The following is a 27310-nucleotide window of genomic DNA, read 5'->3' as shown; positions in this document are numbered from 1 at the left end:
CATGTTTAAATATAATCATCTCAAAATTAAATAATCTGTGAACTTGTACATTTTTGTGGGTTGTACTATGGAAGCTGGTGTCCTCTGGGCTCAGGTTTTTTTGTGCTTTTGTTTGTTTAGAGCTTAAACTGAACACGTCAGAGAGGAGGGAGTCAGGGGACATGCCTGGACATGCCTCTGGGATCCCCTATACATTCTGTCAACTGGCTTTGCTGAATACTTTGGTAGGTTCAGCCTTTTCTTTTTTGATACATTAAAGTCCCAGGCAGCCACCAAATCTCTTCTTTATGTCATTTTCCAATCAGCTAATTTCTTTTTCAGTTCTTTATGCAACTGAATAACCAATAAGAGTAAAACAACAAGTGTAGCGGTTGTACGAAGAATCACACCGGAATCACTCTGGAATCAACTCTGCGTTGTTTTATTCCTGTTCAAAACAAGAACATTTTAAATACTGAGGCTCCTGGGCTCCGGATTTCCCCAAACACCCTCTCCTCAGCGCAGCTTGGCGCGAACTCACACAGAAATGCATTAAACAAAACTAAAATTCTCTGATTCAATAATAAAATAAATCTACAGTCATACAAAACAATTAAAATAAAACCTAAACAGAAATAATAATAAAGAAATAATTACAATTTTCCACCATAACATAGAAATATACTAAATAAATTAATTTAAGAAACAACACACATACCTGTTCAAAACAAGAACATTTTAAATACTGAGGCTCCTGGGCTCCGGATTTCCCCAAACACCCTAACCAACCGAAAGAAAAACAATAAATAAATAAAAAAAATAACCACGTTGACAAAGAAAACTTGAAGGATGTCACCAATGTGGGAGACAAATGCCCAGTATAATGCTGCGCTAAACGTAAATATATATATATATGAGTTTACAACATATTTTTAAAACGTTTTCAATATTTTAATAAACAAATGAAAGACAACTTTGTACACCTACCTCTCCTCAGCGCAGCTTATGCGAACTGAGGAGGGCAGCGGAACACACAGGATATAAGCAGAAACAGGAAACAAAAAATAAAAGGTTCTCCGCCAAAATAAAATACAATTCCAGAACTAAGAAAAGCAAATAAAAATGTTTTGAGAAGGTTCATAAAATAAAATAGATTATAAATAAATAAAATTAACTCAGCTACATACTCCCCCCTGAACTTCTCAAAACAGTCACAGGTCAGATTGGAAGCAGCATACAAGATAACATCAGCTGAACTTAGCTATACTTCTTTGATAATCACCATGCACCCAAGGGTTTCTACATGTCGATAGAAAAGTGGCATTAAGTAGTTGGCCAGACTTTTAATGTCCACTTTGCATAAAAATGTGCCGACTACACATTCCCAACCTGATTACCAAATAACAGGTATCTTGATACACAGAATGACAGTAATAAAAGAAACTTTCATGTTCATAATGAACAGGAATATCCCAAAATGAACAAAAATTTGTTACTGGAACAGGGTCTTAGCTAACCCACCAACCATAAAACCTCCTTGTTTGGTTTTCTGTGTCATAGTCTGAATCAACCTATTCACTGGTTTCACTACCCTGCCCACTCTGGTCCTAATTTGGTCAATGGGTGCAGTTACTGTCAGTGCATCAGTGTCTACAACTTTCACAGTAGTTTCCCTTGCAGAGACTGGATCCTGAGACTGACTGCTGCTTATCTCCAGTTGTCCTCCAGTAATGTCATTCTGTCCATTGTCCTTATCTGCCGGAGGAACATTGAATGAACCCTCTGGTGCTCCTCCAAGACAACCATCTGATCCAGTTCCAACAGTTACTCCATTGTAGTCGCTCCTCTGCGGCTCAGCAATCGGAGGCTCAGGCTCAGCAACAGGAACTGAAGGGGAATTGAGGGCGGTGTCCCCTACTTCTGAGGAGTTCTCCAATGGAGTGACCTCTGCAACCCAGCTAGCAGTGCGCTCGGATTTGTGAAGTTCAAGTTCCTCCAAAAACAGACTTCTATCGCCTTCTTCTTCCTCTTGCGACTCCTGACCAACACTGGAAAATGAAGGCTCTGCGTCATGATCCACATGTATTGGCAGGAAACTCGCTTGCAAGAGCAAATTTCTGTGAACCACTTTTTCATGTCCGTTGTTAGGGTTTCTAATGCGGTAGGTGTGACATCTTGAATCCTTTGAGATCACCGTGTACAGGGTCGACTCCCACCTATCAGCAAGTTTTCTGCGCCCACGTTCACCTCTGTTGGCTAAGAGGACTTGATCACCCTCTTCAATGTCAGCACCTTTCACACCCTTATTGTAGAGCTCAGCCTGCCGCTGTTGTTTTGCACTGGCATGAACTTGAGCAACACAAAGAGCCTCCTTGAGGTCATCTCTCATCCTTTTAACATAACTGTCATAATCTGTGATGTCATTGTCTCTTTCCACACTGTGGAACATAACATCTACTGGTAATCTAGGAACCCGACCATACATAAGGAAGAATGGGGCATAGCCGGTCGACTCATGAGCAGTACAGTTGTGGAAGGTCAGTGTTTGCAGCATCTGAGGCCACCTTTGCTTTTCTCTGGGAGGTAGTGCTCTAATCATATTTCCTAAAGTCCTGTTGAACCTCTCAGTGTGACCATTCCCCATAGGATGGTAGGGTGTTGTTCTGGACTTCTTCACACCTGCTATCTGAAGTAGCTCTTGGATAAGCTGGCTCTCAAAATTCGCACCCTGGTCTGAATGTATTCTCTGCGGGAAACCATATACACAAAAGTACTTATCCCACAGCTGACGTGCAACCTGTTTTGCGGACTGGTCTGAACACTTGAAGGCATGAGCCATCTTAGTGAAGTGGTCTGTCACCACTAACACGTCCACACTCTTTCCATTAGAGTCTTCTGCAGACCAGAAGTCCAGACAAACTAACTCCAAGGGGCTTGTGGTTTTGATGCTTTCGAGCTGTGCTCTTCCCTCAGGCTCCAATGTCTTACTAACAATACAACGCTTACATAACATTTTACATAGTCTCTGACGTCTCTTTCCATTTCAATCCAAAAGAACCTTTGTCTTGAAAGGTATAAAGTTCTACTCTGACCCTGGTGGCCAGCATTATCATGCACACCAGTGAGAACTTGGCTTATCAAAGAGGAAGGCGTCATGTACTGATGTCGCTTTTTCCCTGTCAATGGGTCTTTGCAAACTCTGTACAGGATGTCATCCTGCATCTTCAGTTTTTCCCACTGTTTTAGGATTTTGAGCACCTTCAAAGGCAACCCAGCTCTCTCTCGTCTTGATGGTCGTCTCCCTCGGCTGACAAATGGGATGACATGGGACAGGACAGGATCATTCCTCTGGTTATCATGAAGCTCTTGAAGTGAAAAACAGGCAGAGGGTCTTCACCTGGCAGAGCCAATGTCTCCAGATCCTGGGCCAGCCATGAAACCACTCTCTGCCTAAAACCTTCATCCCACTCCAGATGACCGGCTAATACTGCAGACACTTCACAGTCAGATAGGGACTGACTTTCCAGCTCACCCAATGGGCCTGTATGATGCATGTTTTGGTGGTTGACACCAATCCTGAATGTTTCCTGAATTAAAGCTTCTTGCACTTGTTGCGTCTCCCGCACAAGGTCATCATATGGTTCATTCAAAATCCGCTGACAGACACGATCCTGGGCAAAGGGCTTTCTGCTGAGAGCATCAGCAACGATGTTTTTACTGCCAGGTATATACTTGATGCTGAAGTTGTATGGTGCTAACTTAGCAACCCACCGTTGCTCACATGCATCAAGTTTGGGTTTTGTGAGGATGTATGTCAGGGGATTATTGTCAGTCCAGACAGTGAAAGTATGCCCTTTAAGCCAGTGACTGAATTTATCATACAGCCCACTTCAACGCCAGAAACTCAAGGCGATGAGCTGGGTAGTTACTCTGGGCACGCGTTAGAGCTTTACTGGCGAAGGCAATGGGTCGTGCTCTACTTTCACCCTCCTGAATCTGAGACAAAACAGCCCCCAACCCATCCTGTGAGGCATCTGTAGACAGAATGAAAGGGCGACTGAAATCAGGGTGTGCGAGCACCACAGTCTCCAACAGTGCATTTTTTAGGTCTTCAAATGCACAGTGATGTTCCTCTTTCCAGTCATGTGGATGTAACTTCTTAAAAGCTGCTGGACCCCGTCCATTCAGTTTTCTTCCTTTGGGTGCGGCAGTCAAAGTGAACAATGGTTTGGCAATGCGTGAACAGTCTGGTATAAACTGCTGGTAATACATCACCATCCCCAAAAATGACTTGATCTTTTTTTGTGAGGGTGTAACACCATCCTCCATCATCAGATCAGACTCTGTCATAGCAACAACTGCTTGAACTTTATCGGGATCGGTTGACACACCATTTTCACCCACAACATGCCCCAAAAACTTCACACTCCTCCTGAATAGTTGGCATTTCTTGGGAGCCAGTTTTAAGCCATGGACATGCAGCCTGCTGAAGACAACCTCGAGCCTCCTCAGAGCTTCTGCCTCATCAGGAGCATATACAAGCAAATCGTCCAAATAACAAAGCAGCGTCAAGAAGTTCTGATCACCAAAGATGTTCATCATGAGGCGCATGAAGTTGGCAGGACTGTTACAGAGGCCCTGAGGTAGCCTGTTAAACTCATACAGCCCCATGGGTGTGGTGAAGGCTGTTAGTTTTTTATCATCCTCTGCCATGGCAATGTTATAAAAACCAGAGGTGAGATCCATGGCACAAAATATGGCACTGCCACCCAAAGCTGTCAAGCAGTCTGATTGATGCGGCAACGGGTGAGCATCCTTAACTGTACGAGCGTTTAGCCAGCGATAGTCCACACAGACCCTTAGATCTCCATTCCTCTTCCACACCAGCACTACAGGAGACGCCCACTCACTGTTGGATTTGCGAATGATTTCCCGTTCTTCCATTTCTGTGAGAACTTGTCGCAGCTTGTGATACTGCCCTGGTGGAACACGTCGATATGGAAGCCTGAATGGTCGATCATCTGAAAGGCGGATACGATGGACAAAATCTTTGGCCAGCCCACAATCAAGTTTGCTTCTTGAAAAAATGCCTTCATATTCCTGAATCAGCTGCAACAGTTTTGACTTCCAATAATCAGACACCTCACAAGAGTCAATGTCCAGGTCTTCCAGCCCCAAGTCACTCAGGGTGTTACGGAAGCTGGTACAGGGAAAGTCAGAGCTGATTGTTTTGTCATTTTTCAATGTCTGACTATTGGTACTGACTTTAGCGTCTAGCACCTGGTCAGGGGTCACATCCAGGTCTTCAAGGGCTATACAGGTGGACACCTCTGCTACTTTGGTGCGACGTTTTAATGTGATGGCCTTATCAGAGGTGTTAAGGACACGCACTGGGACCCACCTGTCACCATTCATGGAAGCCACCGATCTACAGACAATAATGTCTTTCTTATGGATCTGTGTTTTGGCTGATGGCTCAACTAGAATGGCACTGCCCTCAGAGAGAGGCGAATTTTTGGGGAGTCTACCCCAAATCAAATGTTCTTGCTTTGGGAGAAGAGTGACTGCCTGCACCAGTTCAGCTGTTCCAATAAAATCTGGGATTACACCTCCTCTCCATCTCTCAATACCAGACAGCATACTAAGAAACTGTATTACTTCTGGTGTTTGGGCAGATTCTGGTTTACACATGACTTGCCAAAAGTGAGGAGACTGTTTGAACTGGTTTAAAAGGTGTTTGATGACATTTGTGCCCAGAATTAGCTGATCTTTCTGTCCAGGGACCACTAGAGCTGGAACACTAAATATACAGCCATACACTTCCATTTTCAATTCATGGATGCATTTGGGTTTTACTTGAACTCCTCCACCCTACAAGAACAATATCATTATGGCTGGAGTCAGGTTGGGATGCAAGCCCTGCATTCTTAAGAAGTTGTTCAGCTTCTGCACTGATAGTGCAGGCCATGGAGCCAGTGTCTAAAAGGGCTTGCAATGACACTTTATCCCCAACCTGTGCATCAGTGTAAAAGAGGCTGTCAGCCTTGTCTAGTCTGGCTATGTTTTGAAACAACACAAAAGTATTAGATGGAGCAGATTTCAAACTTTCTGCATACACAGATTGTATATCTTCTTTTGAGGCGAGGGACCCATCATACTCACTCACACAGTGCCCTCCCGAATGTGAGTGGCTTAGTTTCCCTGGTCAGCTGAGCCTCCAACTCGCTGAGAGTCTGTGATTTTTTGACAGTTTCTTCGCTGGTGTCCAATCTCAAGACAGGCCAGGCATCTCCTCTCTCTCATGCAGTGTGTTCTTGTAGAGTGGTTACTGTTGCCACATACTTGACATGGAGAAGGCCGAGTGGTAGGGAAAAACTGAGGCTGAGTATCACCAACGGGTTGGGCAGTGCGTTCTAATACTCTCTCAAGCATAGTTAACACCCGTTCCAGAGCACCTGACTCTGCAGTACGATCATTCGAGCTGGGAAAACTGACAGGAGTAATTTTGACAGTGTTCACTTGCCTACGTTCTACTTCAGGCTCTGAATGGTCAAGTGCTGCTGTTGCAGTAGCAATCTGGAGAGCTTTTGCTGCAGTTGCCTGTGGTCTCTTCACTTGCTGCTCTCTTTGATGCTCATCGATAGCCTCCTGCACCTCAGTGAGTGTCCACTTAGTGGTGGGCTTACACTTGAAAACACAGGCAAGACTAGGATCAGGACAATTTCTGATGAACATCATGGCTATTTCTGCATCCATTTTATTCAGGCTGCTCCTTGATCTTTCAAGTGTCTGTCAACATTTTCAGCAGCTGTGTTAAGTCTAACCCAGTAGTCCACTGGTGTCTCATTTGCCATCGGCTGAGTGGCATAGAAATCAGCCAGTGGTAAGCAAGACCCAGGAATGTCGCTAAAATAGCGCCTCAGAATGTTATAAACTGCCTCAGGGTTTAAAGGTGTGGTAGAAAGACTACTCTTTAATCCGATCTTTACAATGCTCTTTGCTTTGCCAAGCAGGTGGTTCAGGATTTCGTCAGTTTTTTCCTCAGCTGAAAATCCCTTCTTACGCAAGTAGACCTCCATCATTTCTATCCACTCATGAACAGAGATCTTATCATCACCATCACCACGATAAATAGGAGGTTCCCTAATATCTGGTTTCACCACCAGGCTCATTTTTGACAGATCAATAACTGTGTTAGATGTCTCATTTTGCACACACTGTGATGGTGGAGACTTCTCTGGAGTGGGGTGAGATCCACTGTGTAACAAACGGCTGGTAATGGCCTCACCAATTTGGCTCCCTATTTCACCAATGAGGTCACGTAACTGTTGCATGGTGTTTTCATTATTAGTTACAGGGGTGGAAAACTGGGGCTCCAGCTGAGGTATCTCAATAATCTCTTCTGTTTCTGATGAACCCTCATCAATCATTTGAGTACTACTCTGGACTAACAGCCCTCTGCCACGCCCAACTACTGGTGTGAAAACATTAAAGGTACTATGACCTCTGCCTGCCATGTTGCACGCAGTACAAAAGCAGTAATGTAAAAAAAAAATTTACCAAAAGGATTTCACAGTTCACAAAAAAATGGCTTTGACAAACTAATATAGTGATTTGACTGATTGTTTAAAGTCTCTGTGTTCATAAAAGCGATCGTAACCTCGACAGTAATGAACAAGATCCACAGGTCGACCAACTGGATGACATCAGCGTCACTAGCACACAGCTGAACCCTCGGCGGTCGGCAGTGGCTAACCAATGGATCCGGGTCACGGCACCAAATGTAGCGGTTGTAGGAAGAATCACACCGGAATCACTCTGGAATCAACTCTGCGTTGTTTTATTCCTGTTCAAAACAAGAACATTTTAAATACTGCAGCTCCTGGGCTCCGGATTTTCCCCCAAACACCCTAACCAACCGAAAGGAAAAAAATAAAAAAATAAAAAAATTGACAAAGAAAACTTGAAGGGTGTCACCAATGTGGGAGACAAATGCCCAGCATAGTGCTGCGCTAAACATAAATACATATATATGAATTTACAACATATTTTTTTGAACGTTTTCAATATTTTAATACACAAATGAAAGACAACTTTATACACCTACCTCTCCTCAGCGCAGCTTGGCGCGAACTGAGGAGGGCAGCGGGAACACACAGGATATAACGCAGAAACAGGAAACAAGAAAATAAAAGCTTCTCCGCCAAAATAAAATACAATTCCAGAACTAAGAAAAGCAAATAAAAATGTTTTGAGAAGGTTCATAAAATAAAATAGATTATAAATAAATAAAATTAACTCAGCTACACGTGTTCATTCCTTTAACCAGGGTTGTGCCATTGGCTTTGACCTCTTCAGCCTAAATGGGGCTACAGAGTCCAAAACCTCCATGCAAGTTTCATTAAAACTAGAAATTAGTTTACCTGGATTAAGGTTTTGTGAATCAGAATGATGTATTTGGCTAAAAATGCTAGAGAATAAGGTCGCTGTTTGGGGATTTTTTATAAGTTGATCAAACTCTGAGACAGTTTAACAGAGAACAGTAAAGCAAAATGTTCAGAAAAATGTGTTTCACAGAACTCAGTCATGTTTACATTGAGGCTAAAAGACGGCGCCAGGTCCAGCATGTGTCCGTTTTCATGTGTCATGCCAAACACCAAGTCTGGTGAAAAGAGTCAATGAAGTTTAAAAACTCTTCATCCTTCAGGTCTGGATTTACAGAAGACGTGTACATTGAAGTTCCCAGCAATGAGAAAGAGATCCTGTCTCAGCGATAGGCCACTTCACAAAGTCCATAAACTCCTGAATAAAATCTTTATTAAACTTAGGCGGCCAATTCACCAGAGCACACAGGACTCAAAGTTAACAAAGTTAATTGTTCATGATTCATGATGCAGCTCTGGACTTCCTGTCACAGCAGAAAACACAGAGCAGAACTTCAGGAACTTACACACAATGACTTGAACTTGGTTCTTCTGCAGAACCAAGTTCCAAGAAGCCAAATGTTGTGATAACGGAAACAGTAGTTCTGTCCGTGTTTGGGATTGTTGCTGGATTACCGCTCAGTTTCTGATGTGTCTCATGAAAGGACGCAGACTGATTTTGGACCTTCTTGATCCAGAAGCTGCTGAACCAGTTCATCTATTTCTCGTTCATGAACTTTCTGAAGGTGTTCAGTCTCCTGCTCAGTTTTTCCTCGCTTCATCTGGTCTTCATGTCTTGTCAACAATTCCTTGATTTTTTTCAGATGTTCTTTCTTTCTGGTGACACATTTCACCAAGTCAAAGATTTGCTTGTGGTGCTTTGCTCTGGCTTCCTTTTCGTTGAGCTCTTTCAGCGCCTTCAGCATGTCATATTTATCATCTTTGTCTTTCAGTTGATTTTCATGCACTTTTTTCTGAGCTGCAAATTCTTGGCTGTATTTCTCTTTGAACTCATTAAACTCTTCAGCTTGTTTTCTGGCTTCTTCCTTGTGAGTCTCTCTTAGTTTCTCCACCTCCTTCTGATGTTTCTCGTCTTGTTCTTCTCGGTATTTTGCCTCCTTTTCTGTTCTCATGTCATATTCTTGTTTCTGTTTTTCATATTCTTGTTTCAGTCGCTCGTACTCCTCTTTCAGTCTTTTCTCCTCCTTTTGTCTCCGTTTATCTTCTTGTTTGTTTTTCTCCTTTAACATTTTCACTTCTTGTTCCCAGGCTTCATGTTTCTTTAGGATGGATTGATGATTCTGGAGGCCGGTTTCACTTTTAGATGTTTTCAGTTTTTCTTCCCATGCCTCTTTCTCACGTTTCAGTTTTATTTTTTCTTCTTTTCTCCTGGCTTCCTCCTTCATCTTGTCCTTCTCCGCCTCCTGGAGACATCTCTCTATGTGCTTGATTTTTATGTCTTTCTGCTTAATTTGTAGTTCAGTTTTTGCTTTTACCTCCATCATCTCCCTTTCCATGTCGTCTTTTTCTTTCTGATGTTTTCTTAGTAGTCCGTCAATCTTTTGCAGCATCTCTTCCTCCTTTTCTTTCAGGATTTTTTCCATTTTTCTCCGTATTGCTGCTTCAGCCTCCTGCAGCAGGTCGTTGGTGAAGCACCTGCCTCCGTTCTCCTCTACCAGCTGATCAATCTTTTTGAGCAGCTCTGTGACTTGTGTGTGGTTCTGGTCATGGTAGTTTTCCAACACATGGTGTCTTTTTCCACAGTCCTCAATGAGCTTCTTAAAGGACTCATCTGAATTATCCTTAATAAAATCTTCAATAGATTTATTATGACGGTCCAGTTCACCCCCATGTGTGAACAGGATGATGGTGAAGTTCTCTGCACTTTTTCCAAAGCCTTCCTTTACTAATTTTAACGTCTCCTTCTCCTCTGGTGTTAATCGTCTGATCGGTAAGACCAACAGGAAGACATGTGGACCCGGAGCCAGGAGACTCATGCATTTCAGCAGCTCTTCTTGCACTTCTTCATGAGACAAACTGTTGTCAAAGAGGCCTGGAGTGTCGACCACAGCAACAGGACGGCCGTCCACTTCACTCTGGGCTTTCTGGCAACGCTTCGTGACTGAATTTGTAGCTGGTTTGGCTTCAAAGTAGTTTCCTCCCAGGATGGTGTTTCCTGACAAACTTTTTCCGCAGCCAGTCTTTCCGATCAGAACGATCCTGAGACACTCAGGATCCTCCGTCTCTGAGTCACCTGTAACAGAAACGGTCCACAGGTCACAGGTCAACTAACTACATACCAACTGAAAAGATGAGTTCACTGAAAATAGGAAAAAAGCAATCTCAACAGAACCAGTCATCAGATGAAAATAATGATTGAAACATCTGATAATTAACAACTCTAAGCTGCGACAGAAACAGTTTGGTACATTCACCTCACTGTGTTACAGCTGCTGCCTTTCAGATGCTGGTTCTGTTGTCCAGACTGCGGGTCACTTTGGACCAACTTCCTGCAACTCTTTTTTAATCTTCCTTTCTGAGACTGAACTATTTGGCCATTCTCTTCCTAATAATCAGAAGGACTTGATAATTTTGATAAATATTTCTAATTTTCTTAATAAATGAATTTGGATCAATAATAGATATTCATTGCCAAACCTATTGATGAACAATGTTCTTCATGTAGAAAAAGCTTTATTGATCCTCACCCATTAAGATAATTTTTGGTGCCTGGTTTGGTAGCTGGGCTTGTAGTCTGATGATGCTCTTCCTCTGCTGTATGACTTTATCTTTGTAAGCTTCTGCCAGGGCGATTGATGTGTAGGATTTCTGTCTCATCTTTTCCACAAACTCTATTACAGTAGAGAACTGATTCCTGTCACTGTTATTGACGACTACATATCTTCTTCCACAGATCTGGAGGAGATCCTGGATGTCTTTGTCTCGTTTAATAAATGCAGTGACAGCAGGAGCTGCAGCATCAGTGTCTGTGGTGAAGAGGATGATGGTGAAGTCATGGACTCTAGAGCTGAATGTGTCCTGGATGGTGTGTAACTCTCCCTTGTCTTCATCAGTGAGGGGACCCACAGGTAGGACCAGGATGAAGGCGTGGACACCCTCAGGATCACAGAGGGAGACACACCTGAAGGATTCCTCCATTACTTCCTGCTCAGATTTTCCGTACAGTGAAGGCATCTCCAGAATAGAAACCCAACGTCCAAACGCCTCTCCCTGGTTTCTAACACACTCTGAAATCTTGGAGACTGACTGAAGCTCTTTCTGACCCAGAATGACCTTGGCTGCTGCCGTCTTGCCTGCTCCTCTCCTCCCAAACAGAACCAGGTTTATCCAAGGCAGGGTCTGCTCACATTTCATGGCTTCTTCACCGTCTTTGATGGTCAGGAAGGCACGTCTGTTTTTGTTGGCGATGTCTTCAATCTTCATCATTAATTTCTGGTGATTATTCTCAACTAGGTTGTAGCATCGACCTTCACATTCTCTGATTAGTGAACTAAGAGCAAAACTAGTTTCATTTCCTTCTTCAGTTATGACGATCATTGAGTGTTTAAATGCATCTTCTCCAAACAAACTCAGGGTGGCCTTCAGAGTCTGTCTGTCTTTCTCTGTGAAGTCTGAAGGTTTCACCACCAGCAGCAGAACATTTGGACCAGGAGGACAGAGATCCATGCAGCTCCTCAGCTCCTCTTTCACCACTTTTTGAGACTGAACTTCAGGAGTTTTCACTACAGTCAATAACTTTCCATCCCACCAGCCATGCTCATCTAGCTTGGCCTGATAAAATGTTGGCAGTCGAGCAATTTTTTTGTCGATGATAAAGTTGCTGAGTTGTGTCCTGTTTGACTGAGTTGCTCCAACAAGTAAAATCCTGAGACCTCGTTCTGTGAAGCAACACACTGGAGTTAATGAATTTCATTTAAAAACTGGTTATATGACCAGGATACATATAAATATATCATCTACACCCCATCAACATTAATTCATATTAGAAACCTGCATATTTTTGTTTGGAAGCAGCAATAAAACAATTTAAATAAATCACCACAGCAGTTTTTCGTTGCCAGACTCACCAGCAGCAGAACCCAAATGAGCGTCTCTCATTGGTCCGATGCTCCGCTGGTCGACGATTAAATGCTTCTCATTGTTGATCTCTACAAAGTTCCTAAGTGACCTCAGCGTCTCCAGAATGTCACCATGTCCAACAATGAGAGAGTTAAATCTGCATCTCCTGATCAGTTCTTGTAAAGGCTCGTTTGAGTTTGTTTCCTTCGGCGTAGATTTCGACATTAGAACCACTGAATGACCAAATGCTTGATCACTAAACAGTTCTAGGACTTGGCAGAACTTCTTCTTCTGCTCATTTGTGAAGCTTTCAGGTTGTACAACCAACAAGAACAAGTGAGGTCCAGGATCAGAGAGGCTCACACAATGTTCCACTTGTTCTTTAAGTTTGTCTTGAGGAATCTTCTGATGAAGCAGATCTGGGGTGTTGATGACAACAACGTTTGTCTTCTGGATCATTTCATGGACTCTCATGGAAGAGTTTGGTTGCCCTTCAGTGTTGAAGGCAGATACTCCCAGAATTGAGTTTCCAATTCGACTCTTTTCTGACCAGCTCTCCCCCAAGAGGATAAGCCTTAATTCTGTTACTGCAAAGAAAATACATAAAAATAACTGCAATAGACTGAAAATGAAATATCATGCATGCATGACAACCTGGAGTTTTCCCAAACTTACTGCTGGGTGGCAGAAATTCTTTGCTGCTTCTCCTCCTTAATTGGGGTTTTCTTTCTGAAACAGTAAGAATATTAAAAAAACAGCTCAATATTATATTTTGTTTAGTAGTTTTCCAGTATTTGACTTTTTAAAGGATCATGGAATAAAGATTAGTATATTATGGGAACATCCCACTACAGCACAAGGAAATCATGTAGGGCAGCAGTAGGACCAACTAATCTGGTGGTAAAACAGAAAACCATCATAATTTGACATCTTTTATTCCCTCTTATAAAACTCAAGTACAGGAGTGTAAAACGGTACTTTGGAGGACTTTGATTCAGACTCTGATCAGGAGGAAGTGTTGCAGTCACAAGAAAATAAAATCTGCATGAATTCAACCGGGGAAGTGGGAGTTGGGATTAACGTCCCCCCCCACCCCCCCATGAACAGCATTCCAGCCAAAACTGTTGGAAAACTCAGGAATCTCTACAGCAGCAGTGGTCGTGGTTTCCTGTACCGCCATGCAAACACAACGTTTAATCTTTTCTGTTTGGAGCTGCAGACGTTACTTTGAACACTGATTACAGTAAAGGGTTAAATTCTACCTCAGCAGCTTAACGCCGCCATAAAATGTCATAACTTATTATAAATATTTTACTAGTGAGGAGTGGCAGAGGTCAAGGTTTGCTTGGTTCAGAACCAACACTTGAAATTAGCATAATTACAATATGGTGAAGTTTCTTGGTTTGTTTTTGTCTCTAAGACAATTTTAGTTTACTGCAGAATGTTTGAACACGTCTCACAAGAGGAAATACACAAAAACAAACTTCACTTCAATTGAGACAAATTATAGGAAGAATCTTAAATGGTCCCCAAATAAAAAGGGAGTTTGTCAGAAGAATATAACATTTCTGTAATGTTACTGCTATTTAAATTAAACAAGTAGCACATTATGAATATTGTCAGTTTAGTGTTTTGACTCACCAGATGCTCCTGTTGCCATGGTGTCACGTCACAGGGGGGGTGGGGGGGTCGTCTATCTCCAGCAGTGATTGGAAGAAGATGCAAGTTCTTGTGCTTCAATAACATCAATAAATATGGTTATTGTTAGACAAAGGTCTCGTATCTGAAAGAAATTTACTTTTCAGTGAATAAAACCAAACTGCAGTTCACTAAATGTTTATTCATACTGCTTAGACTAATGATGCATTGTGTTTTAACACTTTCTAATGATTCCCAGGTTCACCAAGAGAACAACTGTTAATTTTCAAAAGAAAATAAGAACCAATAAAATGAAGATACAGTTTTGTTTCAATCCATTGACAAAAATCCTCATTTGCTACCAGATTACCAATTATGAATGTTAGCTGCTGCCTTGAACCAATAATCACAGTTATTTTACTCTTTATTACTAATTTAATGTAATTTCTCTATACTTACAAAAAGCTAATTTGGCTACATTTCATCTTCCTCTTGTTGCTCTTTTCACTGTGGCTCAAATATAATATTATGTTCATGTGAACTTTGGACCTCATCTGAATCAAAAGGACAAAACTGATTTCTTATTGGATCCACACTCAGATTCTGTCAACAACACATTGAATTAATTCATTAATGTAACTCACTGGATCTCCAACGTCTGGAGACAGAAGAGACACAAGGTGTTTGTGCAGAAGACATGAAGTCAACTAGTTTATCAAAGCTTCACTTTACATGCTGACTGTTTCGATCATATTTTAAAAGGTTTGGATTAATTTTACCAACCTGACATGTTGGATAGTTGCTGCATCATTGAATCTTTGTGCTTCCAAACAAACATGTTGACGCTGAAATAAAACCTCTCTGTTCTCTCTGTTCTCCTCTCTGTTCTCTCTGTTCTTCTCTCTGTTCTCCTCTCTGTTCTCCTCTCTGTTCTCCACCCGGCTCAGTGGGAGGGACAGCAGGCCAGCTAATGTTTAACCTGTAAGATTAATTTACTCTGGTTTTCCAGCCTCAGTTTGCTTCACTAATTATCACTAGACAGTCTGAAACTATAAAGACATTTAGTGTGATGAATCTCTCTCTCTCTCCTTCCTGCAGCAGTTTCTGCCACATTTTAATTCATCATTTCTACTTTCAGTAATAATCTGGTAAATTAAACTCTCGCTCTGCTCCTGTGTCAGTTATTATGTTCCTGGTGAAGCTTCAGTTACAGAATGATTCCCTCCAACTCCACATGTTGGACATTATAATCTGGATTATAATCTGGATTATTCATTTTTCTCGGGAAAGGAGCCACTTCATACCATATACATACATACTGGTATGTATAAGCTGTCATGTAAACCATGTTGTGTTGAAATGTGGCACAGAAACTTCTTTCATTACATCTTACAATTAATCAATCAATCAATCAATCAAACTTTATTTGTATAGCATATTTCAGCATCAAGGCATTTCAAAGTGCTTTACATCAAATCAAACACAAAACACAATGCAACATAGAATCAACAATAAAAACACAACATAGTCAGGTTTCGTCAATAAATTTATAATTGATTACGTTTCTAATAAAACTCTAAACAAGTGGGTTTTTAGTTGAGATTTAAAGGAAGTCAGTGTTTCAGCTGTTTTACAGTTTTCTGGAAGTTTGTTCCAGATTTTTGGTGCATAGATGCTGAATGCTGCTTCTCCTCGTTTGGTTCTGGTTCTGGGGATGCAGAGCAGAACCAGAACCAGAACCTGAGAGGTTCTGGAAGGTTGATACAACAGCAGCAGATCTTTAATGTATTGTGGTGCTAAACCATTCAGTGATTTATAAACTAACAACAGTATTTTAAAGTCTATTCTTTGAGCTACAGGGATCCAGTGGAGGGACTTTAAAACTGGTGTTATGTGCTCTATCTTCCTGGTTTTAGTCAGAACTCCAGCAGCAGCATTCTGGATCAGCTGCAGCTGTTTGATTGATTTGTTGGACAGACCTGTGAAGACGCCGTTGCAATAATCAATACGACTGAAGATAAACGCATGGATGAGTTTCTGTAAGGTATTCAACGTACACAGCCAGAGTTTATACTTTATGGAAAATCTCCATCAGGTCTTGGATTCGTCTCCATTCTGAGATTGAAAGGAAGAGAATAATCATTTTTATTATGATTTATGATAAGGTTAAATTTATCATAAACGTATCTATAATGATAAGTTTAACCTTCATCTCTCAGGCTGCTGGTAGTTTTACTCCACAGTTTCATATTTTAACAGTTTGCATTTTTTATATCTGGAAGAGAAAAACTAATAATCTATGATCAGAATCTCAGGTTCTGTTTGTCTTACAGTATTAAAACTCATTTAACATTAAAGAAGCCACATGTTTGTGCTGCGTTTGTGTCTCTGTGGCTGAGAAAGTTTGACTTCTTTAGATTAATGTTGGTTAAACTTCAGACATTAAACCAAACCTTACAAGTTTAAATTTGAACCAAATTCCTGTTCTTTTAAGCTTTAGATCTAAACAAACCTTCACTTTCATCGTGTTCAAGCAGCTTTGGGTTTTAGACGTTTCTCTGGTTCAGATCAACAGATAGAAAATGAATTAATTTTACTGTGTCACCGATGTAACAGCAGGTTTTCACAAAATACCAAAAAGTCCTAAAAATATATAAAAAGATTAATAATAAAAATGTACTAAAAACAAGATTATACCATAATTAGTTGATGTGCAGTTAGAGTAGAAATATAAAATCCAACAGATTTGCAGGTGAAAAGGATATTTCTTTTAATATTCAGACATGAGGCACTAATTTATATTATCAATACCAGCCATCAGAACCGATCAGTATGGAGTGAAAATAGTGTCAAAATACCTCTGTGTGTGAAATACTGGATCTGTAACTCGTGTGAGAATCTTTGTGTAACTTTTGATAGTTGTATCAGTGAAAAATGATTTATAAACTGTAAAAGAAAATTTGTGTGTAACTCTGGGTTCTTGTAAATCTATTGTCAAATGCATAAAAAATATGAAGAAATTATGAAAACACAATAAAAGTGCACACACAATTACAATTTCTACAAACGTTACATTCAATTTTTTAAAACTACGTCACACAAATCTGATAAATATAAATTCAAACCTTCTCCTGCACCTACAAATGTTAAATAAGTAACACGAGTATCCAGACACACACACACACACACACACACACACACACACACGCCCACACACACACGCCCACACACACACATAAAACTGCATCTACACACAGATCCGGTCAGGAGAGCGTGACTATGGGGAGGATTGAATCTTTCTGAAGATGAAAACACACAAAGTAGGAACAAAATCAGCAACATGGAGATAAAACTATTGTCAAACAGAGTATTTAATAATCTCACTACTGTCCTGTTTATCGTTCATATATTTATAAATCTGACAAACAAAGAAAGTTGTGACTGTATGATACAAAGATATAAGAAATGCCACAGCTCCACCTGCTGGAGACCCAAAGAAAAAACAAGTGAGTCCTGGAAACAAACGCCAAGGGTCTCGTGTAGAAAGAGGCACAAAAAATGTGCAGCGCCATTAATAAAATCTTTCTTTCCCATAAAAACCTTGAGAAATGTAGATCCAGATAAACAATAAGATGTTTGAAGAGTTTCTGTCAGGTTTCAGAGATCATGGCAGCTCTGAAACAGACCTGCTAGTTGCTAACAATTTCTTCTTGGCCTCAGAAAACGGACCCGTGTCTGTTCTGGTTTCTCCAGATCTCAGTGCTGCTTGTGATCCAAACGTTGCAGCAAATGTGAAGACAGAGGATTTTAGTCCAGGTCTGGATCGTTAGTTTGGTTTTTATGATCATCCTGATGATCCACAATTCAAAATCCATGTCTGATTTTTATCTGTTCATTTCAGTACATCTTGTAGTTAAAACTTTTGTCAGTTTTAACTTATTTCAGAGACCATTGTGGGCTTTTCAAAAGTAAACGGATTGCACTTCAATACCAAACTGTAAGCAATCAGAAGAAGAAATGTTACTGAAAGGTTTAAGAATATTATTGGGAAAAAACAAACAAATCAATCAAATTTAAAGAAGTGGATCCGACCTGGTAGGATTTATTATCCTCAGAGTTTCCCACCTGATAACGGAGGTTTTGGGTTTGTTGATCCCAGCGGTGGATCGACCAACAGCCTTCGTCTCCCTTAAATCCTAAACCAGGTTTGAGGCTGGAGTTTATTCCGGGTCGGTACCAAAACTCTGTTCATCAACATCTTTGGATGTTCAGATGAGATCTGGGATTCAACAACAAATTGTTGTGGAAAAAAACTATTTTACCAATAACTGTCAGATTTATTCATGTATTGAACAAAAACAGAGAGTTTGTAGACAATCAGTAAAGAAGCAGGTCTGGATGAAAAACTGCCAGGCAGTTTTATACCAAAGATAAAGAATTAAAACAAGAGACAGTCTGGAAAGAACCTCTGACCTTCTACATGAAACCCAAAAGGTTCTGTTGGTCAGAGTTCACAAACATTTCATATAACATGAATAACAGATGTTAACTTGTAGTCATTTTCCAACACAAAACATTCTTGTACTTTTGTTAATATTTTCAAAAAGATTCTGTTTATTTTTTAGTAAAAATTAATCAATTTAAAAATAAGTACATTTCCATAACACTGTCAGTACTTTGTAAATATTATCTAAGTATTTTTATATTAAACATTTCCAGTGTTTACATAAATGCTTCTTTATGCTAAACAAGTATGTCTCATAGGTGGTTTATTAAATTTTAATGGGTATTAAATGTTTTTCCATTTTCACAAAATGGAAAAAGAATAAAAAAATAATAATCCTTGTAGTGGAAGTTGATGTAATGTTGTTTAACAAAGTAACTAATGTGTTTATACCTCTAAATATAAAATATTGACACTTTAGTGACAGAAAAAACAATATTTGTCCTGAACAATAAATGGTATGTTCAGTTTTACATCTCTGAATATGATCTGTTGTTTTCAGGTTTTTAACTCATTTTATTGGAGGATTTAACTTTACTTCTTATTCTTGTTTTAATACGATATTTAACCTAAATATTATTTATGTTGTGCAGTGCTGTTTGACTTTATGTCTGTTAAAGTTTATAAATAAACGTTACTTTCTTCCTGGACTTTATTTCAAAAGGACATTTTACTCATTTAATGCCACATATTGACCGTCTGGTGGTGGAACATGTAACGCTAATTGGGGCTAGGCGCCTGACTACGGCCAATTTTGTTGGTATGGCAATCAGAAAGGTTCGGCCGAGGAGCCCGTGTGTGAATAAACACCATCCGACAAAAAAAATAAAGTTGAGTTATTGTATTTTAATGTATACGTTATATATATATATATATATATATATATATATATATATATATATATATATATATATATATATATATATTTAGGAAGGTATTGAATAATAATAATATTTTCTTATAAATATAAACAATAAACACAACAAGAAAACAACAATAACACACAACAAATAAACCCTGATGAGACACAAGAGGTTTTCTTTCTCTCATTCAAGTCCGTTTCTTTCTCTTTTCTTTTTCTTTTAAGGTGATTAATGATTCACCAACAATCGTCCAACTGGTGTTAGTCCGTAATCCAAGGGGAAAGAAAAATAATTAAAGGTCCGGGGAAAGAGGAAAATTTTTTTTTTTTTGGTTCTAGTACGTCCTACCGCAAAGCTGCGGTGATCCGGTGGTAGCTCGCCATCCTGACTTGAAACCGTGGGGGGAAAAAACCTGACCTAGACGAGGTCATAAATAAAATAAAAATTAGAGTTTAACCAGGGTTAAACTGCTATCCAACAATTAAACATTCAAAAACATACTTAACTAACCAAATAATAATAGTCAGGAGTCATTTAAATAAGTTTCCAAGTTAATATCACAGATCAAATAAAGTCAGACAAGGTATCAAAGTAAAGTGCACTTTTTAAATTCCATTCAATTTTAATTGACAATAACGTCAATTAAAATTTATTCACTTAAATACTACTCCGATAAGTATTTAATTGGTCTCGAGTTTTGTTGCGCAACTACTGAAACCTATCAGTACAAATTTCAATTGGCCGTTCACAAATCAAAAGAAAAATAACAAAAAAAATATCCCTAGAGGACGAAATCAAAAGGCTTCTATAACATTTTAACGGCATATGGTTCATTCGGCCACATAATTAACAAACAAAAATGTTTTTTTAGACCGCAAAACCATTTAAAACGCCGATATACAAATCATAAGTGGGCGTGTCGCCATAGAGTTTCTACTTTTAAAATAAACAACAATTTGACAGGGAATTAGCAACTCACCGTCGAGTAGTGGTCACAACATGCTCAAAGTAATCCTTTGGCAGCTTTAATTTGAGTTGATGTTGCAATAATGGTTCAGCGATTTAGGGAAACGCCGACAGAAACAGCTAGCCCCGGTAACAGCAGCAACAGCCATGGAGTAGATCAGAGCCCACCTTCAACCCAGAACTTAAAGGGTGGCTTCACATTTGACCCGCCAAAATAAAATACGGGTAGTTATTTTATGCCGGTTACAAACAGCAGCAGGTAGCAGGATGCTACATGCTTGCATCCTGCTAGCATCTGGCTAGCATGATGCTACTCCAGGCTCTGGGGCTAAACTGAAGGTATCATATAAATAATTGAACAGAAGTTGGTTTCACTCTGAGGAATCTTCATCATTAACATATGAACATGCTCATTTCAATGAATAAATGAATTTTATTGTTTTCCATATTCCTCAAAGACATCTTTATTTATATAAACCCACTTTAACAGTTTAAAATAAAACTAAAGTTATAGGCTGCAAATACAAAAGAAGAGAAAGAAATAAAATGACCAAAAGAACTAAATTAGTTCCTATAGACTGAATCTGTTAATTATCTGAAATAATAATCTGAACGTTTCCACCTGAATAAACAGTTTGTTTGATTGTTTCAGTCTGTTTTACATCAGGAGATAAAGCATCTAGTTTTTTGGTCACTTTCCTCCAGAATCTGCTGAATCAGATCGCTGATCTTTCTGTCGTGAGTTTTGCACAGTTCTGTCATTTCCTCTTGACTTTTTGCCTTTTTCATCTCCTGTTCTTGTTTTGACAGAATATTCTGGATCTTTTTCAGATTCTCTTTGTTTTTGGTCACACATTTCACCACATCATTAATTTCCTTTCTATGTTTGATTCTAGTTTGGTTGTCATTAAACTCCTTGAGGGCAATTAGCATATTAAACTCTTTATCTTTGCCCTTCAGTTGTTTTTCATGCTGCTGTTTCTGGTGTGAAAATTCTTTCATGTATTTCTCCTTGAAGTCATTCAGCTCTTCAGCGTTTTCTCGTGCTTCCTCCTCGTACGTTTCTCTAAGTTTCTCTAATTTCCTCTTGAACATTTCTTCTAATCCCTGCCTGTATTGGGCCTCCAGTTGTTCTCTTTTTTCATTATCGTGTTTATGTCTTGTAATATCTTCTTTTATCATTGCATAATAACATCGAAGCCTTGTTTCCTCCTCTTGCCACTGTTTGTCCTTTTGTTCCCATTTCTCCCTTTTAGATTTGATCTTTTTTTCCAAAGCCTCTTGAGTTTCACTTTTACTTTCTGGCATTTTGTCATTTTTACAGTAATCAGAAACATCTTCATATAGATTTTCTAATTCATTAGGATCTTCCATCTCAACGTTTCTCTCTCGTTTCCATCTGGTTTCTTCTTCTCTTCTCTCTTCTTGGTCTTTCCTCTTTTCTCCAGGCGTATTTTCAACATGTTTCTCAATCTTCTTCATTTTTTCATCTTGCTGCTTCATCTCTTGTTCAGTTTTTGCTCTTTCTTCTTTCAGTTTTCTTTCAAAGTCCTCCTTTTCCTTCTGGTATTTTCCTTCTAGTTCCTTCTTTTGAAGCTGCATTTCTTCCTCTCTCTCCTCCAGGATTCTCTGAATCTCTTTCTCTATCGCCCTCTCAGCCTCCTGTAGCAGATCGTTAGTGAAGCAGCCGTTTTTATCCACCATGCTGTCGATCTTTCTGATCAGCTCTGTAACTTGTCTGCGGTTTCTGGTCTTTGTGTTGTCAAACACATGATATCTCCCCCCACAGTCATCAATCAGCTTCTGAAAGGATTCATCACAGTCCTCTTCTATAAAATCTTCGATGGATTTTTCACCTTTCAGATAATCTCCTGCAGTAAAAAGGATGATGGTGAACCTTTCTGAATTTTTCCCAAAACTTTCTCTGATCAGTTTTAATGTGGTTTTCTCTTCTGCAGTGAGTCTCCCTGCGAGGCTCACCACCACCAGGAACACATGTGGGCCTGGCGCCAGCAGACTCAGACATTTCAGCAACTCTCTGTTTATTTCTTCATGTGTTAGATTGTTGTCGAACAGGCCGGGCGTGTCCACCACAGCAACAGGACGGCCGGCCACCTCACTCACGTCTTTCTGACATTCCTTAGTCACTGACTTCTGGCTTGTTCTGGCTTCAAACTGGTTTCTGCCCAGTATGTTGTTTCCTGAGGAGCTTTTCCCACAGCCAGTCTTCCCTATCAGAACGATCCTCAGACACTCGTGTCGCCGCTGGTTCTTATTTCCTGCAGAAGAAAAGGACCAGAGGTCATTTTACTCACAATCTATTAAATCAGAACATTTTAAGAAAAATATTTTTGAAATTGTGTCATCAATTTATGACTCAAGAATCTGAAGTTTACTGACACGGCAGAGCAAAGGGAACCAGAGCAACTACATGTCAGTTTGTGCTGCTGTGATTTTCATACACTGAACTCACAGAAAGAATGAAAGTGATAACTTTATTCTGCAATAACTTTATTCTGCAATAACTTTATTCTGCAGGAGACGAGAGTTCAGCAGAACCTCAGTGACTCAGCAGAACCTCAGTGACTCAGCAGAACCTCAGTGACTCAGCAGAACCTCAGTGACTCAGCAGAACCTCAGTGACTCAACACATGGATGGACCAACTGGTTTCTCTCTATTCAAGGCTTCTTTCATTAATTTACATGTTTTGACCAAATCAGAGTTTTTGTTTTCTGAACTGAACCACATGAATATTGAAGTCTGGATGTTGATTCTTTAGTTCTTGTGCAGAATTTGAGCCTCTTCCTTTAACCACATCCAATCTGATTTATATTTAAATCAGGATATGAAACTGGTCTGCATGACATTTCCTTGCAAAATAAAAACAAACAGCCAAATACTTTTAAAAAAAAGAAGAAAACTGTTTATTTGAAAAGTGGCTGGTTTAAAAGTTTAATGCATGTAGATGTTTTCACAAACAAACCATTTGCTTGTGTCTCTACAGTCGTGGATTAATTTGTTCCTCTGAAAACATTTTCATAAAGTTTGTCTTGTTCCAGTGTTGGGATCAGTAATAATTTATGACTTTATATCTTTAAGGTTGTTGTTTCTGCAACCTTTGTACAGACAAAATGTGATTTTCCTTCATATGTGAAAGTTTGATTTTAATACGTACCAGTAAAGCCAGTTTCTGCTGACAGAGTGGAAAGTCGTGTCTGCAGTTCGGTGATGTTTTTCTCTTGTTGTATAATTTTATTCATGAAGGCTTTTGAAAGCGTCTCTGATGTGAAGCTGCTCTGTTGTACTTTTTGCACAAACTGTATTACAGTGGAGAACTGTTTCCTGTCACTGCTTTTGACAACAATATACCTTCTTCCACATCTCTTAATGAGATCCTGGATGTCTTTGTCTCGTTTAATAAATCTAACAACATCTGGATGTTCAGGATCCAACTCTGTGGTGAAGAGGATGATGGTGAAGTCATGGACTCTAGAGCTGAATGTGTCCTGGATGGTGTGTAACTCTCCCTTGTCTTCATCAGTGAGGGGACCCACAGGTAGGACCAGGATGAAGGCGTGGACACCCTCAGGATCACAGAGGGAGACACACCGGAAGGATTCCTCCATCACTTCCTGCTGAGCTTTTCCATCCAAGGCAGGCAGCTGCAGCAGAGAAACCCCACGTCCAAACACCTCTCCCTGCTTCCTGACACACTCTGAAGGAAGATCCTGGTGACCTAGAATGACCTTGGCTGACGCCTTCAGGGATCCATTTGGACCAAACAGAACCAGGTTTAAAGGACGAAGAGTTTCGTCACGTTTTGATGCCACTTTATCTTCCTTCATGGTCAGAAAGGCACCTCTGTTTCTTTTCACAATGTCTTCAATCTTCACCATTAGTCTCTGGAGATTATTCTCGGTCATTTTATACTGTCGACCTTCACATTCCCTGATCAATGAATTAAAAGAAAAACTAGTTTCATTTCCTTCTCGATCATTGAGTGTTTAAATGCGTCTTCACCAAACAAACTCAGGGTGGCCTTCAGAGTCTGTCTGTCTTTCTCTGTGAAGTCTGAAGGTTTCACCAGCAGCAGCAGAACATTTGGACCTGGAGGACAGAGATCCATGCAGCTCCTCAGCTCCTCTTTCACCACTTTTCCCTTCTGACTCTCTGGAGTCGTTACAATAATGACGTCGTTTCCATTCCACTTCCCCCACTCTACTGGCTTGGCCTGAAGGGACGAGGCTGAAAAACTTTTTTTCCCAATGATGAAGTTGCAGAGTTGAGTCTTGGTGGACAGAGTCGCTCCAAACAGCATGACTCTGAGATGTTGGCCTGTGAAGAAACAAACATAAAAACAGGATGAAAATGAAACTATCTGAGGTTTTAGACTCAATTTTCATGGTTAAGTTTTCCTTACATTTGCATTTTGGACAAAAAATGTTTCTATATTTTGTTTTTCAGTTTACTGTGGAAACAATTTAGGCTCTTCTGGTTCCCACTGGCAGCAGCAATATTTCACTGGGTACTTTACAGGTTTTCTTTCCTGATCTGTATTCATGATAGATATTAAATCTTTCTTTTAAGATGTCAGATGTCATAAACAAAAACATTAAAAATGCTCAAGCTTTATTAACAGACTCACAAACCCTCCTGTCACGTTACCACATGAATTTCAGTCTGTCCTGCAACCAGTTTTCTAGTTTCTTTTCGGAGAAAATTCAAAAATCAGAGGATTAATCTGCACATCCACTATAAAGTCAGAACCAACACAGAACCCAAACAGAACAAATACAGGAACAATGACCCAATTTCAACTATTTAATTATAAAACCCTGGAGGAAATTATAAGTCAACTCAGCTCCTCTTCCTGCTGTCTGGATGTTCTAGATCTATAACTCTAGAACATTTCTTTAAGAAAGTCCTGCCTGTTGTTGCTATGTCACCAGGTGACCTTTGACCCCATCCAATCACTGAACAGATGCTTAGAACAGATAAATGTGTGGATGAGACAAAAATGAAGTTATTATTATTGGAACTAAATAGGAACAATCTAGAGTTATAGATCTAGAGTTCTAGATCTAGAGTCAGTGCACAGCTTCAGTTATTACAACTAAAAACCAGTGATCAGGCCAGGAACCTGGGAGTAGTGATGACCTCTGACCTGAACCTTCAGAGCCACATAAAGACAGTCACAAAGACGGCCTTCTATCACCTGAAGAACATTTCCAGGATTAAAGGACTAATGTCTCAGCCAGATCTAGAGAAACTCATCCATGCCGCTCCCTGTAGCTCAAAGAATAGACTTTAACAAATCAATTAAACACTGCAGCTGATCCAGATGGTTTAGCACCACAATACATTAAAGCACTAAGTTTAAATAAAACCTTCCAAAGAATTTTTAAAATACAGTGTTCTGGTTAAATCACTGAATGGTTTAGCTTTAGCTGCTGATCTGGTTTATCAACCTTCCAGAACCTCTCAGGTTCTGGTTCAGCATCTGGGCATAAAAAAATCTGCAAAAAAATCTGGAACAAACTTCCAGAAAACTGTAAAACAGCCAAACACTGACTTCCTTTAAATCTAATGTAAAAACTCAGCTGTTTAAAGTTGCTTTTGAAACATTAATCAATAATCTGAAGTGTAACAATGGCAAAATGTAAAGTTTCAGTTGTTATCAGCAGGTCTGCAGCTCCAGATAGTTAGATATGATGACAAGATGGATCAAATCCTAGATATTTCCTTTTTTAATCTTTCTGCAGTACCAGCCCATTTAGGGCGTTATCGTTCTCACTACGATCCATTTTGCTTCGTTAGGAACTGAATTTCGCTCATCATCCAGCTGTGAAATTAAAGTTGTGGAAACTTACCAGCACCAGAAGCTGGAGCAGCTTGTCTTTGATGTTTCATTACTGGATGTTGTTTAATTTGCTGTTTCTCATTTCTCTTCACCAGAAAGTCTCCGATCGTCCCGAGCAGCTCGTGTCGTCCATCTTCCCTCAGAATGAAGGAGTTGTTTCTGCATCTTCTGATCAGGTCCTGTAGGGGTTGATTGAAACTTGGATTCCTCTGGCTAGATGTTGGGATCACAACCAGTGCACTGTCAAAGGACTGATCACTGAACAGTTCAAGGACTTTGTAGAGTCGCTTTTTTGTTTCCTCAGGGAATTTTTCAGGTTGTACAACCAGCAGGAAGAGATGAGCACCAGAAGAACAAAGTCTCACACAATGTTCTACTTGTTCTTTAAGTTTTGCTTCAGGTGTTCTGGAGTTAAACAGATCTGGTGTGTTAATGACAAACAGATTTTTCTCCTGAATCTTTCTTTGGACTCTTACGGAGACGTTTGATTCTTCCCTTGAGTTGAATCCAGTGTTCCCCAGTATTAAGTTTCCAACTGAACATTTTTCTGACCAGCTGCCTCCCAGAAGAACAAGCCTGGCTTCAGACACTGCAAAGAGGAAACAGAGAACGAACAGCAAGTCAGTTATCCACAACCTTTACTAGATGCTCACTGACTCAGGCACCAAGAACTCAACATGATTCTGCACATTATGTAAAATATCTATGACTTATTATGATCTAATGTTGATTAGAAAAGAAAATTTAATGTGTGAACACAAAAAATAGCTTCCATCATAAGTTGCATCATCATTTTTAGAAATGAAGAGTTGAACCAAAATCCCCGGAGATGATCTGTTGGTTTCTCTCTTCTTGGCAGTAGAGAGATGCTGGGATGAATAAAGTACTTCTGTTCTATTCTATTCTATTCTATTCTATTCTGTTCTGTTCTATTCTATTCTGTTCTGTTCTGTTCTGTTCTGTTCTGTTCTGTTCTGTTCTATTCTATTCTATTCT

At 39.8% G+C, this 27310-nt stretch overlaps 1 protein-coding gene and 1 long non-coding RNA gene across 3 annotated transcripts; both read right to left on the bottom strand.

The window, feature by feature from the left end:
* Positions 1-8393: 8393 nt before the first annotated feature.
* LOC122828684 (GTPase IMAP family member 8-like) lies at positions 8394-26380 on the bottom strand. 2 transcript variants are annotated; one of them, XM_044112468.1, is made up of 4 exons: positions 26325-26380; positions 24463-24789; positions 11111-11971; positions 8394-10656 (listed from the first exon to the last, which is right to left on the bottom strand). In XM_044112468.1, the coding sequence occupies exons 1-4, from the start codon at positions 26362-26364 to the stop codon at positions 9059-9061; spliced, it is 2826 nt and encodes a 941-aa protein (XP_043968403.1). In that variant the 5' UTR covers positions 26365-26380; the 3' UTR covers positions 8394-9058. The 2 variants fall into 2 exon arrangements, with proteins under 2 accessions (XP_043968403.1, XP_043968402.1); XM_044112467.1 differs by lacking the exons at positions 24463-24789; positions 26325-26380 and adding exons at positions 12491-13069; positions 13158-13201 and having other exon boundaries at positions 11111-12301.
* Positions 14124-15012, bottom strand: LOC122828685. Its single transcript, XR_006370259.1, has 2 exons — positions 14904-15012; positions 14124-14216 (listed from the first exon to the last, which is right to left on the bottom strand). It is a non-coding gene; the product is annotated as an uncharacterized LOC122828685 (long non-coding RNA).
* Positions 26381-27310: the final 930 nt, after the last annotated feature.

The sequence above is a fragment of the Gambusia affinis genome, linkage group LG03 (genome assembly GCF_019740435.1).
Source record: "Gambusia affinis linkage group LG03, SWU_Gaff_1.0, whole genome shotgun sequence".
Taxonomy (NCBI): Eukaryota; Metazoa; Chordata; class Actinopteri; order Cyprinodontiformes; family Poeciliidae; genus Gambusia; species Gambusia affinis.
The sequence above is the reverse complement of the archived record's forward strand: the minus strand, read 5'-3'. Positions and strand labels throughout refer to the sequence as shown.

What these genes read in the sequence shown, in the direction of transcription:
- LOC122828684 (XM_044112467.1), bottom strand. Translation starts at nt 12,956, where the DNA reads ATGAGAGTCCATGAAATGATCCAGAAGACAAACGTTGTTGTCATCAAC. An exon ending in TCATTTGGGTTCTGCTGCTG is followed by an intron (nt 12,302 to 12,490) that starts GTGAGTCTGGCA and finishes GTTGCTTCACAG; the next exon opens with AACGAGGTCTCAGGATTTTA. An exon ending in ACCAAAAATTATCTTAATGG is followed by an intron (nt 10,657 to 11,110) that starts GTGAGGATCAAT and finishes TTTCTGTTACAG; the next exon opens with GTGACTCAGAGACGGAGGAT.